We start from the raw sequence: 21,011 nt of genomic DNA, 5'->3' as shown, positions 1-21,011 counted from the left end.
GGGCGCCTGGGTGGCTCAGTGGGTTAAAGCCTCTGCCTTTGGCTCAGGTCATGATCTCAGGATCCTAGGATCAAGCCCTGAGGTAGGCTCTGCTCAGCAGGGAGCCTGCTTCCCCCTCTCTCTCTGCCTGCCTCTCTGCCTACTTGGGATCTCTGTCTGTCAAATGGATAAATAAAATCTTTAAAAAAAAAAAAAAAATCCATGCAGAGCCATAGTCAGTGGCTAACAACTGGGTGATGAGAGATTTACAGAGCAGGACCAGAGAACTGGCCAGGAAGCCTGGGGGAAACTAGGGCTGGAGTTCTCGGAATGCACTCAGAATAAGAATGTGCACTATCAAGGTGAATGTTAAGTCAGTGCTTTTAATCTGCAGGAGTTCCAGACGCGCTCTCTCCAGATGTCAGCTTTTTCCTCCCACCCTGCAGTGCTTGTTCAATAGATTCATAAACTAAGTGGCTGCAGTGGCAGGGACAGGGGTGTCTCTGTGTCCTCTCTACAACACCGAGGCTGACCCAGCTTCTGTCCTGAGGCCCCCTCATCTGCAGCAGTGACCAGCCGTGTGGGTGTATGAGCCGGTGACACCAGCCCAAGCCATGTGTGGTTGAAGGTTGATGTGGTTGAAGGTCTCTCTCTTCTGAGAGGAGGCAGTGATCTGTCCTCCCTGGAAGGGACACATTCTGGATCTAGATTTGCTTTGTCCTCCACACATCTGCCGGTACCATCTTTCAAGGACTTACTGACAGGGTTTTCTGCTATTCTGCTGTCCCACAGGGCCCTTGCTTTCTGATCACCAAACTCACCCTGCAGAAAAGGTGGTGGGCTTCGAGTGGGATTCACTGGACCTTCTGTAAATACCCCTTGCCCTGCAGCAGCTGGCCTTTTAGGGCCACAGCTCTTGGTGGGCTTGCAGCAGACACAGTCTGTCCAGTATAGGCAGGGACTCAGGGACCATGACCTCGGTGTAAGCATCTGGGAACGAAGAGTAAGGGGGATCGCACTTAGTTAATACCAGAGTACCAAGTCTTTGTCTCTATCCCCTGTGATTCTGGGCTTTGCTCACTGAGAGGGAAGCCAAGGAGAAATACAAGAGGAACCTGGGTGAGGCCAGTGGCTCGTAAGGTGGTGGGGCACTGTGGTGCTGGCTGAGTGAGCACAGCCTTGCTGTTCTCGGATCTGGATGGGACCTGCAGGTGGTACTGAATCTAGTAAGAGTTCATGGAAGATTTAGACCATCCCACCTGGTAACAGACTCTATAATCCAGCCTGCCCTCAAGGTGACAGAAGAGAGAAGCCAGAACTACGAGCCTCAGCCTCAAGCTCAGCGGCAGGGAGACACCAGGTGCTGCCTGTACATTTTTTTCTTTGCTGTTCTTTATTGTTCTGTATTTCACCTAACTTTGTCCCTTAATTATTCTCTTCACTTACTGCATTACTAGATGTGGTTTGTGCTGATGGTGGCTGATTTTACCTTGGGTTCGTAGACTAGAGAACATCCAGATAAGGTCATGACGGAGCAGGGGAGGAATGGGCAGCACTCCACGCCCTGGCCTGGGAGCTGCAGGTCGGAGATTAGGGGGACGTGATCTCATTTCTTGTGGAGGGAATAATGACATTTATTTGAATTGTGGGTGAATTCTGTATATTCTGACAGAACAACAGGATATTTTATTTCCAAGTGGTCACAGCTGCTAAGCCCAAGTTTTGTCAAATGCAAGGAAGATGGTGAATATGTGAGTTCTAAGAAATGTATTTTCTTCAGGTGAAGAAAAAAATTACACTATTTGGACCATAGTATTTCACTAAGGATTTAATTTAGATTTATAGGAAATAAGATACAGATTCTGCTATAAATACCCCAATTCTACCATTTAATTTCATGTAATCCTGATTATTATATAACCAGATTTTATAGCTTAATTTGTTAAAAAAAGGGAATTTTACAGATACAATTTTTACTGTTACAACATAGGAACAAGCCAGCAAAAACAAAATCACAAGCAACTTTTATGCTAGTGTTACTTTCTGTCCAGGTCGAAACATTGTTCCACTTTGATTTTTTCTCTTCTTCGGATTTTGAAAGTTTTCATACCTTAAAAAGAATGAGATAATATTTAATGCATGTAAATGCTAAAATTACAAAAGAGGGGAATTATTTGCAAACAGATTATATTTTAGCCAAAAGGAAAAAACAAATTAGAGTGCTTTATTTTTGAAAGTTGGACCTTCCAATCAAAAGAACAAAGGGGATAAAAAGACAAGTTAGAAAGAGGTAAATTTTTTTTTTTAAGATTTTATGTATTTATTTGACAGAGAGAAATCACAAGTAGATGGAGAGGCAGGCAGAGAGAGAGAGAGGGAAGCAGGCTCCCTGCTGAGCAGAGAGCCCAAAGCAGGACTCGATCCCAGGACCCTGAGATCATGACCTGAGCCAAAGGCAGCGGCTTAACCCACTGAGCCACCCAGGCGCCCCAAAAGAAATAAAATCTTAAAAAAAAAAAAATTTACATATTTATCAGAGAAGGGGAGCGGAGAGAGGGCACGGGCAGACAGAATGGCAGGCAGAGGGAGAAGCAGGCTCCCTGCCGAGCAAGAAGTCCGACGTGGGACTTGATCCCAGGATGCTGGGATCATGACCTGAGCCGAAGGCAGCTGCATAACCAACTGAGCCACCCAGGCGTCCCAAGATGTAAATTTTTAAACAAGATTTTTCTCCAAGCATGCTGGCCAAGATCGGAGAGAGAATTATGCCCGGTGTTAGGGAAGCTGGCCTCTCCACATATGGTATTGTAGGTATGTCTGGAAGGCAAGCAGACTTTAAAAATGTGTGTATCCTGCAGGGTAACAATTCAACCTCAGCCTCAGTGAGACAGCTGAGGCTGTGTGCAAACCTTCAGCTCCAAGGATTTCATTAGCACACTGTGTAATGGTGTAATGTGTAATGGTGAAACCCTGGAAGCAATATTGGAAACTGTGGCAGAGCCATCCTATGAAGTGACATTAAGAACAAAGTAACATTTGGGGCGCCTGGGTGGCTCAGTGGGTTAAGCCTCTGCCTTTGGCTCGGGTCATGATCTCAGGGTCCTGAGATCAAGCCCCACGTAGGGCTCCCCGCTCAGTGGAGAGCCTGCTTTCCCCACCTCTGCCTGCCTCTCTGCCTACTTGTGATCCCTCTGTCAGATAAACAAATATTAAAAAAAAAAAAAAAGAACAAAGTAACATTTAAAATGTGAAAGAGGGGGCGCCTAGGTGTCTCAGTGGGTAAAAGCCTCTGCCTTCAGCTCAGGTCATGATCCCAGGACCCTGGGATCAAGCCCCACATCGGGCTCTCTGCTCAGCAGGGAGCCTGTTTCCTCCTCTCTCTCTGCCTGCTTGTGACCTCTGTCTTTCAAATAAATAAAATCTTTAAAAAAAAAAAAAAAGAGGGGCGCCTGGGTGGCTCAGTGGGTTAGGCCACTGCCTTTGGCTCAGGTCATGATCTCAGGGTCCTGGGATCGAGTTCCACATCGGGCTCTCTGCTCGGCAGGGAGCCTGCTTCCTCCTCTCTCTCTCTCTCTGCCTGCCTCTCTGTCTGCTTGTGGTCTCTCTCTGTCAAATAAATAGGTAAAATCTTTAAAAAAAAAAAAAAGATAATGTGAAAGAATGTTCAAGATGTCTAGGGAAGACTATAGAGCACCAGGTGCAAAGTGGCTTAGTGGAAAAAAAGGCACAAATATATGCTTTGGGTGGGGGGGATAAGGGAAATTTATTTTCTTATTGTTTTCTAATTTCTCTACGATAAACACATAAGAATATGTACTTACTGGGAGTGGAATATGCCACCCCAAAATGGGCCTCTTTGGCACGTGGACTATGTTGAGCTGAAGGAAATTAAGACCCCGCAGATTCGGGTAAAGCTTTTTTTTTTTTTTTTTTTTTGAAGATTATTTATTTATTTATGTATTTGACAGAGATCACAAGCAGGCAGAGAGGCAGGCAGAGAGAGAGGAAGGGAAGCAGGCTCTCTGGTGAGCAGAGAGCCCGACATGGGGCTCGATCCCAGGACCCCGGGATCAGGACCTGAGCTGAAGGCAGAGGTTTTAACCCACTGAGCCACCCAGGCGTCCCCGGGTAAAGCTTTTTAATCTCCATTAACTATCTGATGAATTAAAGTGGCCTGCTTTCTGGTACAGACTCCCTATTTACCAGAGAGGACTTCTTTTTTACTGCAGAGCAGGGCAAATATCTGCTCTTTTCATCTTCTGTGAATTCCTTCCTCCCTTTCTAAGCCCCCTTAGCTCAGGATGGTATGTAAACCTTAGTGGCCGGACTGCCTTTGAGTTTTCTACCTTAGTGGAGCTCCTGTATGTATGAAATTTTTCTTGTTACTGTCTTTTGTCAATTATTAGACAGGCCAAAGAACAGAGGGAAGGGAAAATTTTTCTGCCCTTACAATATACACATACCTGTCCACCTCAAAAAAGAGCTATAACTTCTAAAGACCAGGAATAAGAATTTCTTGCACTGAATTAAGTTAAATCCCTGACCCAAAATGGTCCCCAATCTGTGGGTCTAGAGACAACTTCAAGAAGCCTATAAATCCAAAAGTGTGTGAACCACGGTCCACAAGTCAATGAATTTGAAGGCATTTTTGGCAAACTAGTTGAGCTTTTAACAAAGCTTTTAAAATTAAATCAGTTCATTATAAAACAAATATCAAGTGAACTAGATAATGAAAACTCATTTTATACTTCAATACTCGAAGTTTTGGAGTGTTTAAATGCATAGCTGTTGTTTTGATGGGGCCGTTACTTATTCAAAATTAGTAACTTTACAGCTGATTGGTCACTTAAACTTTTCATCTCCCTACTTCCGAACCAGAATCAGGTACTTACAGTTCAGCAAAATTCTTCCAGTCGTCTTCACTAATGGATGGCCTCGTGTGACTGAGCGCAGACAGTAAATGCGACTGGCTAATGGCCAGACTGGTTTTGACTGGTCCTGGTTGGTGAAAAGAGTCATCCTCCTTAAATAAAAAAACACAACGTTAACTTAGGGCTGTGATGGGCAAAGCCACAGCCCATTTTTCGGGAGACTGTACATTCCCTTTCTCCTAAGATTACTAAACTGTTTCAAAGCAGGATGCACATAACTATTTGATCAATGTGTTTCAGTCTCTTTATAAATAGAGCTCATTTCTTGACAGAAATACTCATCACAAAAGGAAGAACAATTCAGACAGTCTTTACAGTGGTCATGGGGGTGGGGGGAGACAAGCCATACTCCACTTTGGCTCCGGTATCTGCCTTTGATGACACTGATCTCTGCCCGCAGCTGCTCTCTCTGTTCCTGGGTGAGTTCTTGGTAACCCTCCTGTGAGGCTGTTCGCAACACCGGAGGGCGTGAAAACGACTGCTCTTTCCCAGGACCTCCAGAAAAATCCTGCGTCATGGAGCTCGGCGCAGACAGGCACTGTGAGCTCTGCGTGGGTTAAGTGTGGTTAGGAGAGAAGGGAGGAAAAGAGCGGGAGAAAAGGATATATGTGTATCAAGGATCAAATTAAAAATATGAAGTACTCAAACCTTAACATGGACAAGCTTACATCTGATTAACTGAAATTAAGCCTTTCAAAATCTGTTCATCTTTCTCATGCTGTGAAACCACTGGGTGAAAACTGCCACAGGGGTGTTTTTAATGCTCTGTTACTAAATCCACCATACTAATGCCCTGAGGAAGGTTCCAAATGTGCCTTATCTGTTTTCAGCAGAGTGAGTTATACTATAAGGTTCTGGATCAGCTGCAGGTAAGTTAAGAAACAGACAACAATGACTAGAGTTAAATCAAGAGCTTATTATTCTTGGGAATAAAAATGGCTCACTTTTAGATTAAAAACTTGAATAAAGCAGATGTGCAAAACCCAAAAATATAACTATCAGTATACATAACATTTTTAGGTATACTCAAAGTACAGTGAACCACTGTTAATTTTGGGAGGACAGGTATTAAATGCTATTTTAAGATACTGCCCCATGAAATCTAAACGTTTTCCTTGTTGCAGCACTACATCAAATTTCTCATTATCTTCAACTGTCTTAATGATAACAGTGTCATATACAATGAATCTGCTACTAAAGATGTTTTAAAACCACTCAGGAAGGGAGATAAACCCCCAAGCAACCGCCCCAGCTCCTTGGCTTCCTCTCGCTGCCATCTCTGCCTCACAGTCCTTACACTGAGGATGAAATGACTAACTTGTGTAAGGAAAAGCCAGGCTACTTTCCGGAAGACCCACCGCAAAGCACAGGCGGGGCTGGGTAGGAGCTTCTACACCAACCTATGCCTTTACGCATCACAACTGTACACAGGCTACCGCCCGAGATACCAGGTCAGAAGACGTTCCGTTTCCAAGTTCTGATTCATAAGAGCTTCCAAAGTAGAGCCGGTACATGTTGAATCTGGATTCATCCGGAAGCATCTCGGACATCTCTAGAGAAACAAGGGACTGCTCCAAGCCACATTCCCCATCTCCAGCCGAATCGTCCGAGCCACTGCTGTGGTTAAGAAAAACCATTGATGACAGACTCAGGTCACTATCGGAGCTGGAACTCCCATCCTGAAACACACAAAAAGGACAACAGTTGTAAAGATCTAAATAATCTACAACTGTGAAATAAACTACACTGAGACCAGTACAAGAGGCATTTCTCTAAAATTTTGTTCAACAGGGTTCTCGTCCTCCCTGTGTCCTCTGTGACAGACCAGACCAGACTGTAGGGTGCAAATGGCAAAGGGGTCACAGTTCTCCCAAAACCACACAACGGTCCCACAAGTCAGGTCCCAGCTGCACTCTTTCTGTGCACTCGCTGTACGAGCCGTTGTTGCTAGGACTCAGGGACGAATGCTGTCGGCCGCTAGACTGTGACGCATCTAGAAAGCACTGCCTACACTCACCAGCGGCATGGCCTGGGAGCAGCACCGGGCACTTAGAGAAAGAAAACAACCAGCCCTCAGGAAACATGCATTGAGCCAAACTTGGGCTCTTACTAATCTTCTAATGATTCTGAGGCACATAATAAAACTTGAATTATTAAAATAGGGGCACCTGGGTTGCTCAGTCATTAAGCATCAGCCTTCGTCTCAGGTCACAATCCCAGAATCCTGGGATCAAGCCCCTCATTGAGCTCCCTGCTCGGCAGGAAGCCTGCTTCTCCCTCTCTCTCGCTTTAATAAATAAATCTTTAAAAAACAGAATATGTACATAATTTACTATCTCCCCAAAATCTCTGTAACAAAGCTAGGATTCAAGCCTCTGCGTTTTATTTGTATGAATCTGTCTTCCAACTCTGAAATGATGAAGCAACTCTGTGACACAGTGCTTTATCACTGCAGTGTTTTAGAAATAAACCTGTTTCTGTTAATGAAGAGGGCGGAGAGCTTCAGTGGCCTGCCAAAAGAAACAGCAAAAACTTGATAGTATCTGACTTAGGAACGTCAGGCCCTGTGAGACCCTCCAACCAAATGGGGTTGGGGGGAGTACACAGGGAAACCCTGCCTAGAAAATGTCAAGTCTATAATGTAGCAGAAGTCAGATTATCTGCTGCAAAAATTAAAATACTATCCTGAGAGGACAGATATGGGGTACAGAAAGTATAAGTTAAACCTAGAATACCCTGTTCCATCAGGAATCAAGTCCATGATCAAAGAATGATGGGGACATACTGAAAGGACACAGAAGCCATCTACACGTGGCTCCTGTGGGCCAGTTCTGGGACAATTTGAGCTTCAATAGAAACACTTGGCTTTGTTTTATACTTTAAATTAAAAAAATATTTCTGGTTATATTCTCTAATTCATGATAGCCCAATTGAACTAATATCCTTCCATGCACCATTTTTACTAGTAGTAAGGTAACATTAAAAGTAACAGTAAAGAAATAGATACTGGACACTTCCTAATTACAGATTCTCTGCAGAACGATGGACCATCTGACTACAGGTAAATTTCTCTTCAGTTTTACTAAGGCTGTTAAAAAATAGGATTTCTTAAGGTTGCCCTGCTGACACTAAACTGCTCTTATTCTCTTAAAACGCCACAGCCCCGCCCTCCTGCCGTGACTGACTTGGAGCCCAGAGGAAAGCAGCCGTCCGTGTAAGGCCTCCAGCTGCGCGTTGTAAAGTAGAGCTTTCAGATCAGCCCCCGTGAAGGAGTCCGTCACTGAGGCCACGTGCTGAAGGTCCACGTCATCTGCCAGAGGTAGAGAGTCACTGAGAACGTTTAAAATTTCAAGACGTGACACCTGAAGGGAGAAAAACTAATTGACTTAACAAATAAAATGAAGTTAAATTTTATTTTAAACTGTATTATGATTTTTTACAAATTAACTGTAGTTCTAATAATCATTACAAGCTGAAAAATGTACCACTAATCTACTCTCTCTCCTCTGGAGCTTTTTCCCTACCAGAAGAGACCAAGGAAAATGAATGAAAATCACAGTGTAAATCCTTATTCAGATCATGCTTCTTTTCTAGGTTTCGGCAAATGAGCCAAGAAAGTGTTTCAAAAGAAATTTTAAGTAATACCTACAAGTGACAAACACATTGGTTTGTAAATTTGGGGACAGGAGGTGGGACAACAGACTAGGAACAGTTAAAATCTTACAACTCTCTGTAACCTGCTTGGACGCTCACTAGTCATATGCTTGATTCTTAAAAAGTCTTGCCAGGATAAGGAAGTGTGTGACCTTTGGACACAGGGAATGTGGACATGTGAAACTTAAAGTTTCTGTCCCTTTTTTTCCAACTGGCCAACAGTGAGAGGCTACAGAGTTTCCAGACTTGCACAGAAACGCCTGGGCTTTGTATCTATTTCGGAATCTGTGACTAAGGCCCTGCCTAAAGCTGCTCTTCTACGGACAACTATTACCAGGCAGAAGTAAAGCTCACAAGGCTAGAGCGTAGCACTTGTTGGGGTTTAGACTGGGTATGCAATTGTCACCTGATCCGGAGGAGGGCAGTAGACACATCTGTCGAGTCGGCCAGGCCTCAGCAGGGCAGGGTCAATCAAGTCAGGGCGACTCGTAGCAGCCAATACGTAAACACCTGGGGGGGAAGATAATCTTTACTTAAATCCTGGTGAAATTACTGTTACAATAAGCTATTTCTATTTTTACAGTTATTACCCTGTAAGCCTTCCACTCCGTCCAATTGAGTCAGCAACTGGTTAACCACACGGTCTGTAACCCCTGTGTTATCATGGCCTCGCCGGGGAGCAATGGATTCAAATTCATCAAAGAAAAGAATGCAGGGCTTCGCCGCCTGCGCTCTGGGAAAAACAGTATTTCATATTTAAATAAGGCAAAGTAATAACTGTGTGTATGTGTGTGTGTGTGTGTGTATATATATATATATGTACATATATGTATTGATTTAAATCTTTATAGCAAATCCTTAAGGAAGGCAAAGTGTATATATTAACTATCCTTGTTTTCAGTAAACTGGGTCTTTGAAGCTTACCGTTGCTAGGTATGGAACCACGGGGCCAATTTTCAGAAAATATACCAGTTTGCTTAAAAAGACTGCGTTCTCTAGTTGTTGGGTACGTGTTTTATATACGCTTAGATCAATCTTGAGTCTGTTGTTTAAATATTCTGACACTTATGAAAATCTTTTACTATGAAGGTAGATTTATCCTTGTAGTTCTATCAATTTTTACCTTAAATATTTTGAAGATATCTTATTGAATACACACAATTTTAGAATTGTATTATCTTCCTGGCAAATTTGTCACCATGTGGTGACTGCCTTTATCTGTAATAATACTTTCTGGAGAATGTTCCATTGCTTAAACTGGGTGGTGGATATACAAGAGTTCATTTCATTTAAAAAATATATAAACTTATATTCTCCTGCTATTTTATAAAGAAATATTAAAATGACACAAAGTAGTTTTTGAATTTAAAATCTTACTTTTACTCTTTAATACTATAATAAATAGTTTCTCTCTTAAAAAAATTAACATTGCATATGGCCAACTTCATCTAGAGTAATGATGTGCTTCATATTACTTGGAGATTCTTTGAATAACTACTTATAATTTTCTTTCAGCATTTCATGTTACTTAAAAAATAGTCATAGGAAACCTACCTAATAAAAATATCCCGAACTGCTTGTTCACTTGCTCCAATGTATTTGCTGAGTAACTCTGGCCCCTATTGGGTAAAATAAATTAGAATTGAGATAAACAAAAATATTGTTTTTAAAGAATTTTGACTTAAACAGGTATGTCAAATACATTTTAAAAATTACGTGGTTGAAATAACTATCCTGTCACAGGTTCTACACCTTGGGTCATCTCTGCCTAGTACTTCTGTCCCCAGTATCAGGGCTCAGCTCTCTGACAGAATGCCACATCCTAGAAAGGCCTGGCTGCCGACCCTCTCAGTCCTGCTTGTCTTCCTGCTTGTCTTCCTGCTATATTCTGTAGTGAATGGGTCTTTCTCCACCAGTAGAATGTAAGCTCCAAATGTAAGCTCCAAAAAGGCAGTTTTGTTCACTACAGAATCCCCTAATTGAATATAATAAATTTTTTTAAAAGGGAGAAAAAAAAAATCAAACCTGAATAGGCCCAGGGGCACCTGATGGCTCAGGCAGTCGAGCATCCATGAGATCGAGCCTTGTGCTGGGCTCCATGCTCAGCAGGGAGTCTGCTTGTCCCTTTCCTGCTGCCCCTTCCCCTGCTTGCATGCTTGCTCTCTCTCAAATAAATAAAATCTTTTAAAAAACAAAACCAGGAGCACCTGGGTGGCTCAGTGGGTTAAGCCTCTGCCTTCAGCTCAGGTCATGATCTCAGGGTCGTGGGATCAAGCCCCGCATTGGCTCTCTGCTCAGCAGGGAGCCTGCTTCCTCCTCTCTCTGCCTGCCTCTCTGCCTACTTGTGATCTTTCTCTCCGTAAAATAAATAAAATTGTAAAAAAAAAAAAAAGCAAAGAAAACTGAATAGGCCCTAAAGTGATCTCCAGTGAAAAATCGTTACCTCAAAAAGACCAAATACTGATCAGAATATGTAACCCCAATAAAAAGTCTAATACTCAGCTAGATAGATATCTATTGATATACTACTATTTAATGAAAGTTCCTAGTCTAAACAGAACCACAGAGGATGGAACAAGAAATGACTAAGGCAAAATATTATGAACAAGGCAACATACTGGTGTCAGTGAAGGCCCTTGTCTTGGATTCATGTCTCCCCGCATCTACCCTGACCCACCCAGAGAGAATTTCTTTACTGAAACCTTTCTGTTGGGAATTCATCCCAAACCATGATTTGAAGGTTTACTAAAAGGCAAAGATGGCCTCCTTAATGGAACAATCTAAACTACAACAACATGTATAAACTTTAATCCTGAAGATTGCTTTCCTTCATATAGTGAAAGTACATTTTAGTGACAAAAAAAGAAGTGTATATATAACTACAGTCACTCCAAAATCCAGAAAAAGGCAGGAAATTTTAAGTTACACTCTTTCTCCATCACGGCCAGGGTAGCTGGTAACCATATAACAAATTCACACACACAAAAATCACGTCATCACAAGAAGGATAGGCATAACCCAACTGCAAATTACTAAACTGGCTTCCAGATTATAAATCCATTTTGAAGAAGGCTACACTATATATTGATTTCTTCCCCCTTGAAATCTAATGACTAAATTACTATTGTGGGGTTTCTGAAAGCATACAAGTAAGATATGGGACCTCAGGCTGTAAGGACATGCCAGTGGCAGACTGCGGCACTCCCCAAAGTTGTCTGCCGGTATGTCCAGTCATCCCCGCAGGCATCTTCCGAGGACAATTGGGCACAGTGTGGCACACACAGGCGTGAAACAGCCACCAAGGAACGGAGCCAAAAAACCCAGCTTCCACCTCAGTGTGACCTCTGACCCCTAGTCTTCTAGCTTTTCTTTCCCATTCAGGTGTAGTTTGCTCTTTTATCTGAGTATTTATGCATAAGTCTACTTGATAATGCATGGAGATTTACCGTAAGCAAAAACAGCTTAAGCCCCACAAAAGGGAGGTGGCTCCTTATTCAGTTTCCCACATAGCCCAGTGTGGAGCCCAGTGTGGGTCTTGAACTTGTGAGCCTGAGATCAAGACCTGAGCTGAGATCAAGAGACTGGAGCTTAACCAACTGAGCCACCCAGGCGCCCCCTCCTGCACAGCTTTAACTAATAGATGGATCGCTGCTGCTAGTTTTCCAAATATGAGACTAACCCACAGTCGAGAGCTATAAATGACACGGGCAAGGATATGGAGAAATAGGCACACTCGTCATTGCTGGTGGGGGTATGAAATGACACAGTCACTGTGAAAAACAGATCAGCAGTGCCTCAAGAAGTCACACACAGGATTATCATATGCCCCAGCAACTACATTTCTACATACTTATTCAAGAGAAATGAAAACATGTCCACACAGAAATGTGCACACAAATATTTACAGCAACATTATGCGTAAGATCCAAAAGGTAGAAATAACCCAAATATCCACCAATGATGAATGGGTAAAAAAAGCCTGACACCCACACAATGAAATATCATTCAGCTTTAAAAAGAACTTTAGTACTAGAGCACCTGGGTGGCTCTGTCGGTTAAGGGTCTGACTCTTGATTTTGGTCTGGTCTCAGGGTTGTGAGATCAAGACCCACACTGGATTCTACGCTCAGCATGGAGTCCGCTTGTGATTATCTCGCTCTCCCTTTGTCTCTTCTCCCCTGTGCGCACACACACTCTAACAAAATCTAAAAAATACATACCTTAAAAAATACCAAAAAAATTAAAAACTGAAGTATTGATACCTGCTACCATGTGGCTGAACCTTGAAAACATGCTAAGTAAAAGAAGCCAGTCACAAAAAGATGACACACCACATGATTTCTTTCATATGAAATGTCCAGAACAGGAAAATCCCTAGATAGCACATTAGTGGCTCTCAGGGGCTGGGGGGACAGGGAATAGGATGAAGAAGTTTTGAAATAAGAGAGAGGTGGTGGTCACATAGCATTGCAAATGCATCACACTGCCACTGACTTGTCCGCTTTGTTATGTAAATTTACTTCCATTTAAAAAAAGGAGAGAGGCATACCTTGATACTAATGAAATTCATTCCACTCTCCCGTGCAATTACTCCAGCTAGTAAGGTTTTTCCTGTCCCGGGAGGACCATACAACAGAATTCCTGTTCTTTGTCGTATAGGCAAGTTTGCAAACAGTTCTGGGTACTGAAAAATACAAAAACATGACAAAGGGCTCAAATCCAAAAAAAGGACTAAGCAGCAAAGTCAATGTACAGAAAGAGGGATTCAGAAGGGAGTAACTGCCGGGTTTACTAGCCGTGTAAAGACAGAAAATAAAGTGCCTACTCAGTACATGAGTTCAAAGGATCTACCACCAATTTTTTTTAGCAACTGGACCACAGCATACACTCCTCATGAAGTGTATGTAACTGCCTCTGATCTGCTTTCCATTTTGTCCTGTTTTTAAAAATATACAAGTACTACATTTAGGAAATAAAAAGCAATCTTTTAACAAGCATACGGTCTTCCCTTTGTATGGTTCATAAGGAAAGTTATGATAGCTACATATATTCAAATATACCAAACTGAAAAAAGAAAAATAAGGGAGAAGCATGTATACTGCCAACAGTAAGCTCTCCCAAGGGCCTCTGAGCTGCGCAGATGACTGGCTGCTTCTAAATTACTGGAGAGCAGGAAGGCTTTGTGACGGGTGAGCCAAACACGAGGCTAACGTCAGCAGTCTCCTGGTCTCCTCTGTTAGGTATGTCTATTCAGTTCCCCCTGCTGACAAAATTCTAACCCCCACCCTGCCTCTCCATTCTAATCTGAAGAGGCCTCAGAGTCAGCCATTATGCAGAGAGCCTCGGAGCTGAGTTCCCATGCCCCGACCCAGCATTTGGGGGCATGAGCCTGCCGGCAAGTGCTTCCATACCTGCCTTCTCCAACAGGCTTTAACCTGCAGTCCTGGCTGCACTCAGTTTGTCTGGGGCCCACTGGCCACGGTTTCCAGGACTTGCCATCCAGTCACATGTAACTGACGTCCTTATTCACCCCTGTCGCAGCTGATTGCGTGGGTCACTGATCTCATGCAAGGATCTTCACCTTGGAGGTTTGCGACTCAAATGCATGACCACCTAGATTGTACATTCGATCTTCTGAACAATCTACCTCTGCCCACTTTATCTTGCCACCCGCCTGGTCTCTGCTGCCTGCTAACTCTGTCTTTCTAGGACTGAGACCCGGAGTCTGGAATGTGACTCAATCCCTCAGTTCTGTGGACCTAAGTGATTCTTCCAGCTCATTCTTACCTGTTCCTGTTAAAATCCCAGTTAACAGTTCATTTTGCTTTAGTACAATCTGAATGACTCAAGCAAAACATGAGAATCACACAATTCACATCAAAATACACATACTGTAAATATCACCCCAACTTCCTTTTTAAGTTATGTATAGGCAAGGAGTATACCCAATATTTTTAAAAACCTGTTAGAGTACCAAAAATAGTGCTGGCATTTATTTGGTAACTCCACAAATACTTCTTGAATCGAACTGAGATTAGGCAAGCCAACACAAAAAGCCATTCAGTGGTTCTTCTGGAAGTAAGTGCTTGTTCTTTCTCTCATATATAAGTACCTTGGCTGGTAACTGGATAGTATCCGTGAGTATCTGCCGAACTTCATGTAATCCACCAATCTTATCCCAGCCCAGGTCCCTAGGTTTATGCAAGTTGACATTTCGCAGAGATGCAGGAATAAATCCTTGGAGAGCCTTTTGGAAGTCCAATGTTGTTAAAGCTAATTCTGTTTAAAAATAAACACAACTTCTTTTGGTAGTCATATCTATATACGAATCTTCAAAATATGCTATCATCTCAGCTGGAGATGCTGATTTCCTACTCACCTGCTTATCTGAATGTTAAAATAGAATATATTTAATTCTTACTATATTGACTTTCTCTGCAGTGGGAAGATCTCAAATTTTGGATATAATAGGAACACGTACCTTCCTTGGTGGATATGCTCTGATGAGAGAGATGAGAATGGATGGCTCGATCCACAAGCACTGTAAAATCTCTAGCCACAAACCCTTCAGTTTCTTTAGCTATACGTTTCAGGTCAAGATTAGTGAACCTGCTTATTTCACAGTCCAGTTTATTTTTTATTACATTTTGCAAAATTTCACACCTCTGCTCCTAAAGACAAAAACACAAAATTCAATTTCTAATTTTACTCAAATGTAAACTTCAGTACATATATCTTCAGAAAAATCAGGTTGACATAATCTCTATTGTGACAGAAAGAGACGGACAGTTGCCTGCAGATGCAGTGGGGGACAGACAGATTGTAAAGGGGGCACCAGGAAGTTTTTGGGAGTGATGCAAAGAACTGCTACCTTAATTGTGATGGTTTCATGGTATGCACATGTTACATGGTATGTACAGTATATAACAGATACTTGTTAAAACCGATTAAATCGTACACTTTAAAGACTTTGTTGTCTTCAGTTATGCCTCAATAAAGCTGTAAAAAAAATTTGATAAATGATGCTATTTCATCAGTAAGAAGCCTTTTTAGTAACATTTGTTTCCTTTAGGAGTGGTTTTTGTTGTTTTTTCTAAAAAACTTATTTCTAAAAAGATATCCAGGGGCACTGGGGTGGCTCAGTCGGTTGGATGTTGTCTCTTTTTTTTTTAAGATTTTTTTTTTTTTTTTTTTTTTTTTTGAGAGAGAGAGAGAGAAAGCAAGAGCGAGAGCACAAGCAGGAGGAGCAGCAGAGGAAGAGCGAGAAGCAAGGCTCCACCCCAGGACTCCAGGATCATGACCTGTGCTGAAGGCAGACACCTAACTGACTGAGCCACCCAGGTGCCCCTGGGCGCCCGATTCTTGATCTCAGCTCAAGTTTTGATGTCAGGGTCATGAGTTCAAGCCCTGTGTTGGGCTCAGCATGGAGCCAACTTAAAAAAGAGATAGATATTCAGAGACCAATATCACTACCATTCTGTTAGGCTTACTGCTAGGTTTAATAGTTTCATTCTTCAATAACAGGTAAGAAGCACAGGGTCTGAATATTTAGGATAAGAATTTTAAAGGGACGCCTGGATGCTCAGTCTGTTAAGCGTTCAACTCTTGAGTTTGGTACAGGTCATGATCTCACGGTTTTGAGACTGAATCCCATGTTGGGCTCTGTGCTCAGCATGGAGTCTACTTCAGATTCTCTCTCCCTCTTCCTTTTCCCCTCCCCTGGCTCACATGTGCTCATTCTTGCTCTCAAAATAAATACATAAAATCTTTAAAAAAAAAAATAAGAATTTTAAAGAAGATGTTAAGATGTGCTTGCCAGTCCTGGAACATACTTCTTTGAGCTCATTTCCTCTAAAACATTCATGAACATGAGTCCCCAAAGCGGATGATGGGCCATATGTGCTTGTGATTTATGGTAAGAAATAGGTATTTGGTTTTTGTCCTTGTTTCTGGCCTAGCTCTCCTAAAACCCTTAGAATTTCTTAAGTGATAAGAGTGATAACAGCATCCTGATATTCACACCCTTTCCAAAACACCAGATCTTATGTTAATGAGGGGACTTTCAGAAAGCACCTAAGGCTTCAGGCTGGCCGCTAGGCAACCATGATAGAAGGCTGAAACCTGCAGGACCACACTTTGATTTCCAGGAAGGGGAAAGCAGCTAAAGGTTGAGTCAATTACAAAAGGCCAAAGATTTAATCAATCATGCTTATGTAATGAAACTTCCATGAAAACCCAAAAGGAGAGGATTCAGAGAGCCTCCACACTGGAGATCCAGAAAGCTTCTGTGTGCCATCTTGCCGGGCCCTAACTTCACAAGGACAGAAGCAGCTTTGTGAGAACAGAACCTCACCCTATGTAGCTCTTCATCTGGCTATTGATTTGTATCTTTTAAGACCCCCTGTAATAATCTAGTAATCTACTGAGTAAACTATCTTTCATAGTTCTGTGAGTTGACTAGCAAATGAATCAAAGCCAGGCGGGGCGTCTTAGGAACCTGTGATTTATAGCTAGTTGGTCAGAAGCACTGTAACAAGCTTGATTTGCAATTGGCATTGAAGTGGAAAGCAGTCTGCAGGATTGAGCCCTTCATCCATGGAAGCTGATGCTGAGTAGACAGCAGAATTAAGCTGAATTCTACAACACCCATCTGGTGTCTGAGAATTGCTTGGTGATGTGAAGGAAAAACCCACACATTAGAACTGAGTAATAAAATCATAGTGGGTCAGGAATATTGGTGCTGGTAAAGAAACAAATGTTTAATCAAATTTTTAAAAACAGCTATTGGGATAAAAAAGGGAAAAAACCATGTGATTGGGGCACCTGGGTGGCTCAGTGGGTTAAAGCTTCTGCCTTCAGCTCAGGTCATGATCCCAGGGTCCTGGGATCGAGCCCCACATTGGGCTCTCTGCTCAGCGGGGAGCCTGCTTCCTCCTCCCTGCCTGCCTCTCTGCCTATTTGTGATCTCTAATAAATAAATAAATAAAATCTTTAAAAAAAAAAAACACCACCATGTGATCATTTCAACAGACATACAAAAAGCATTTGACAAAGTACAACATCCATTCATGATAAAAGCACTCTGCAAAGTACATCTAACAGAGAACATATCTCAACATAATAAAGGCATTTATGAAAAACCCAAGTGAACATCATACTCAATGGTGAAAAACTGAGAGTTTTTCCTCTACAATCAGAAACAAGGATGTCTTGTTTTCTCTCACACCACTTTAATTCAACATAGCACGGCAAGTTCCAGCCATAGCAATTAGACAACAAAAAGAAATAAAAGGTATCCAAATTGATAAAGTAGAAAAAATTTCACTATTTGCAGATTATGTGATACTATATATAGAAAACCCCAAAGACTCCAGCAAAAAACTACTAGAATTGATAAATGAATTCACTAAAGTTATAGGATACAAAATTGATGTATGGAAATCTGCTGCATTCCTATACAGTAACAATGAAGCAGCAGAAAGTGAAATTAAGAAAATGATCCCATTTACAGTTGCACCCAAACCAATAAAATATCCATGAATAAACTTAACCAAAGAGGTGAAACACCTGTACTCTGAAAACTATAAAATACTGATTTAAAAAAATGAAATGGAAAGACATTCCACATTCATGGGTTGGAAGAGCAAATACTGTTAAAAATGTCTATACTACCCAAAGTGATCTACACATTTAATGCATCCCTATCAAAATGCCATCAGCATTTTTCACAGAACTAAAACAAATAATTCTAAAATGTGTATGGATCCACAAAAGATGCCACATGGCCAAAGCAATCTTGAAAAAGAAAAGCAAAGCTAGAGGCATCACAATTCCAGCCCTCAAGTTATATTACAAACTGGGACTAATTTAAAAAGTATGGTACTGGCATAAAAATAGGCAGAGTTCAATGGAATATAACAGAAAACTCAGAAATAAACCCAGGATTATATGGACAATTAATCTTTGACAAAGGAAGAATGAATATACAATGGGAAAAAAACACAGTCTCTTCAACAAACAGGGAATGTGGGGAAAACTGGACAGCAACATGCAAAGAATGAAACTGGACCACTTTCTTTCACCATACACAAAAATAAACTCAAATGGAAAAACCGAACAGGAGATCGAAGAGAAGAGCAGCAATTCTAAAAACAGAAAACCGACCACTTTCTGAAAGATAGGACCAGCGGAGAAGTGAATCTGAAGCCATGTGAAGATAGACCATGGGGGGAGGGGCCGGCTCCTGGCACGCCGCAGAGCAGTGGAGCAGAAAATCAAAATGTTTAGAATTCTGCTCCACTGGGGGACATCACTCCAGAGGCTAAGTGGGGGTGAAGCCCTAGTGGGGACAGTGTGGTCTCAGGTCCCGCAGGGTCATAAAAAGATGTGGGTGTTCAAGTGTAGCAGAGCTTGCAGGTATTAGAGCGGGGAAGCTGGCTACAGAGACAGAACCAAGAAGGGAGCTCTCAGCTCCGGGTTACCTTAAACCGTGATCTGCAGCACAGCTGGGCCATTGCTCCTTGAGCAGGGACCCCACAAGTGGCAGATCAGGGGAGACCCACCTTCCTCCATCCAAGAGTAGAGCAGCAGGAATCTGCTGAGTTTGGAGACTCCAAACGGGGCTGTGCGCCAGATGAAAACACTTGGTCACAGGCCAGGTAAGCACAGAGCGCGGGCGGAGACAAGGGAGATGGGAGTGATTGAGTACTTTTCCAGAGGGTGCATTGAGGAGTGGGGTCCCAAGCTCTCGGCTCTCTGGGGCTAGAGATTGGGAGGATGCCATTTTTCATTCCGGTCTTCCAGAGCTCTATGGAAAGCGTTCAGGGAACAAAACTCCCAAGAGCAAACCCAAGCAGATTACTTAGCCCAGCCCCTGGCAAGGGTGGTGCAATTCCACCTGGACAAAGACATTTGAGAATCATGACAACAGGCCCCTCCCCAAGAAGATCAGCAAGAACATGTAGCCAAGACCAAGTTCACATCAAGGAGAACAGCGGAATTCCAGAGGGGAAAGCAAAGCATGGAATTCATGGCTTTCTCCCCATGACTCTTCAGTTTCCCAAGTTAATTAAATATTTTTAATTTTATTTTTTTCTTATTCTAATTTTTTAAACTTTTCCTTTTTCCTCTTTTAATGTTTTTTTAACTAGTTTACCTTAACAATATTTTTCCTAAAAAAAAAAATCTTTTTAAACCTTCATTATTATAGTCATATTTTATCCTTCATTGTATCTAACTTTATTTTTTGTATACATACAGGGTTTTTTCTTCTAAAAAATTTTGGGATACACTTTCTTCTAATAAATCAAAATGTACCCTAAATCTAGCACAGGGCTTTGTTCTAGTCTCCAGCCTGAGCAAATTCTCTTCACTTTCTTTTTCCAACCAACTTATCAATTCCTTTTTAAGAATTTTTAAAATTTTCATCTTTCTAGTCATATTCCATCCCTTCATCGTGTTTACCCTTATTTTTGTATATCTAAAACGTTTCCTTTCTTTAAAATTTTGGGAGGTAGTTTCTTCTAAGAGACCAAAATACACCCCAAATCAAGTGGGTGGATCTGTTCTATTCACCAGTCATATATATATATATATATATATATATATATATATATATATATATATTTTTTTTTTTTTTTAAGTTTCTACCCCCTTTCTCATCCCCCCAATTTGGGGGTCTCTTCTGATATGGTTTGCGTACATTTTCGGGGGCTCTTTGCCACCCTTTTAGTATTTTATTCTCTCATTCATATGTTCTTATCTGGACAGAATGACAAGGCAGAAAAACTTACCATAAAAAAAAAAAAAAACCAAAACAAGAGGCAGTACCAAAGGCTAGGTACCTAATCAATATGGACATTGGTAATATGTCAGAACTGGAGTTCAGAATGGTGATTCTCAAGGTGCTAGCTGGGATCGAAAAAGGCATGGATGATATTCGAGAAACCCTATCTGGAGAAATACAAGCCCTTTCTGGAGAAATAAAAGAACTAAAATCAGACCAAGCTGAAATAAAAAAAGTTATTAATGAGTTGCCATAAAAAATGGAGGCTCTTACTGCTAGGATAAATGAAGTAGAAGAGAGAATTAGTAATACAGAAGACCAAATGATGGAGAATAAAGAAGCTGAGCAAAAGAGAGACAAACAACTACTGGACCAGGAAGGGAGGATTCGAGAGATAAGTGATACTCAAAGACAAAACAATATAAGAATAATTGGGATTCCAGAAGAAGAAAGACAGAAGGGAGCAGAAGGTATAGTGGAGCAAATTATTGTAGAGAATTTCCCTAATATGGCAAAGGGAACAAGCATCAAAATCCAGGAGGCACAGAGAACCCCCCTCAAAATCAATAAAAATAGGTCCACATGCTGTTATCTAATAGTAAAACTTACATGTCTTAATGACAAAGAGAAAATCCTGAAAGCAGCTCGGGACAAGAAGTCTA

General features: G+C 41.8%; 1 protein-coding gene across 2 annotated transcripts in view; it reads right to left on the bottom strand.

Moving 5' to 3' along the window:
- Window positions 1–1,791: 1,791 nt before the first annotated feature.
- The window catches only part of PEX1 (peroxisomal biogenesis factor 1), a 52,892-nt gene continuing 33,672 nt past the window's right edge, over window positions 1,792–21,011 (bottom strand). Inside the window, exons 14-24 of one of the 2 annotated variants that reach the window (XM_059396864.1) lie at window positions 15,046–15,235; window positions 14,677–14,843; window positions 13,114–13,248; window positions 10,119–10,183; window positions 9,155–9,297; window positions 8,971–9,074; window positions 8,096–8,272; window positions 6,359–6,589; window positions 5,260–5,457; window positions 4,872–5,002; window positions 1,792–2,089 (exon numbers count right to left, since the gene is read on the bottom strand). In XM_059396864.1, coding sequence (XP_059252847.1) covers window positions 2,005–2,089; window positions 4,872–5,002; window positions 5,260–5,457; window positions 6,359–6,589; window positions 8,096–8,272; window positions 8,971–9,074; window positions 9,155–9,297; window positions 10,119–10,183; window positions 13,114–13,248; window positions 14,677–14,843; window positions 15,046–15,235 — 1,626 coding nt within the window. In that variant the 3' untranslated portion in view covers window positions 1,792–2,004. Of the gene's footprint in view, window positions 2,090–4,871; window positions 5,003–5,259; window positions 5,458–6,358; window positions 6,590–8,095; window positions 8,273–8,970; window positions 9,075–9,154; window positions 9,298–10,118; window positions 10,184–13,113; window positions 13,249–14,676; window positions 14,844–15,045; window positions 15,236–21,011 lie in introns of those variants that run through there. The other variant, XM_059396865.1, reaches the window with a different exon arrangement.

This window comes from Mustela nigripes, chromosome 4 (genome assembly GCF_022355385.1).
Source record: "Mustela nigripes isolate SB6536 chromosome 4, MUSNIG.SB6536, whole genome shotgun sequence".
NCBI classification, from domain to species: Eukaryota; Metazoa; Chordata; class Mammalia; order Carnivora; family Mustelidae; genus Mustela; species Mustela nigripes.
Note: the sequence above shows the minus strand (reverse complement) of the source record. Positions and strands in the feature narration are given on the sequence as shown.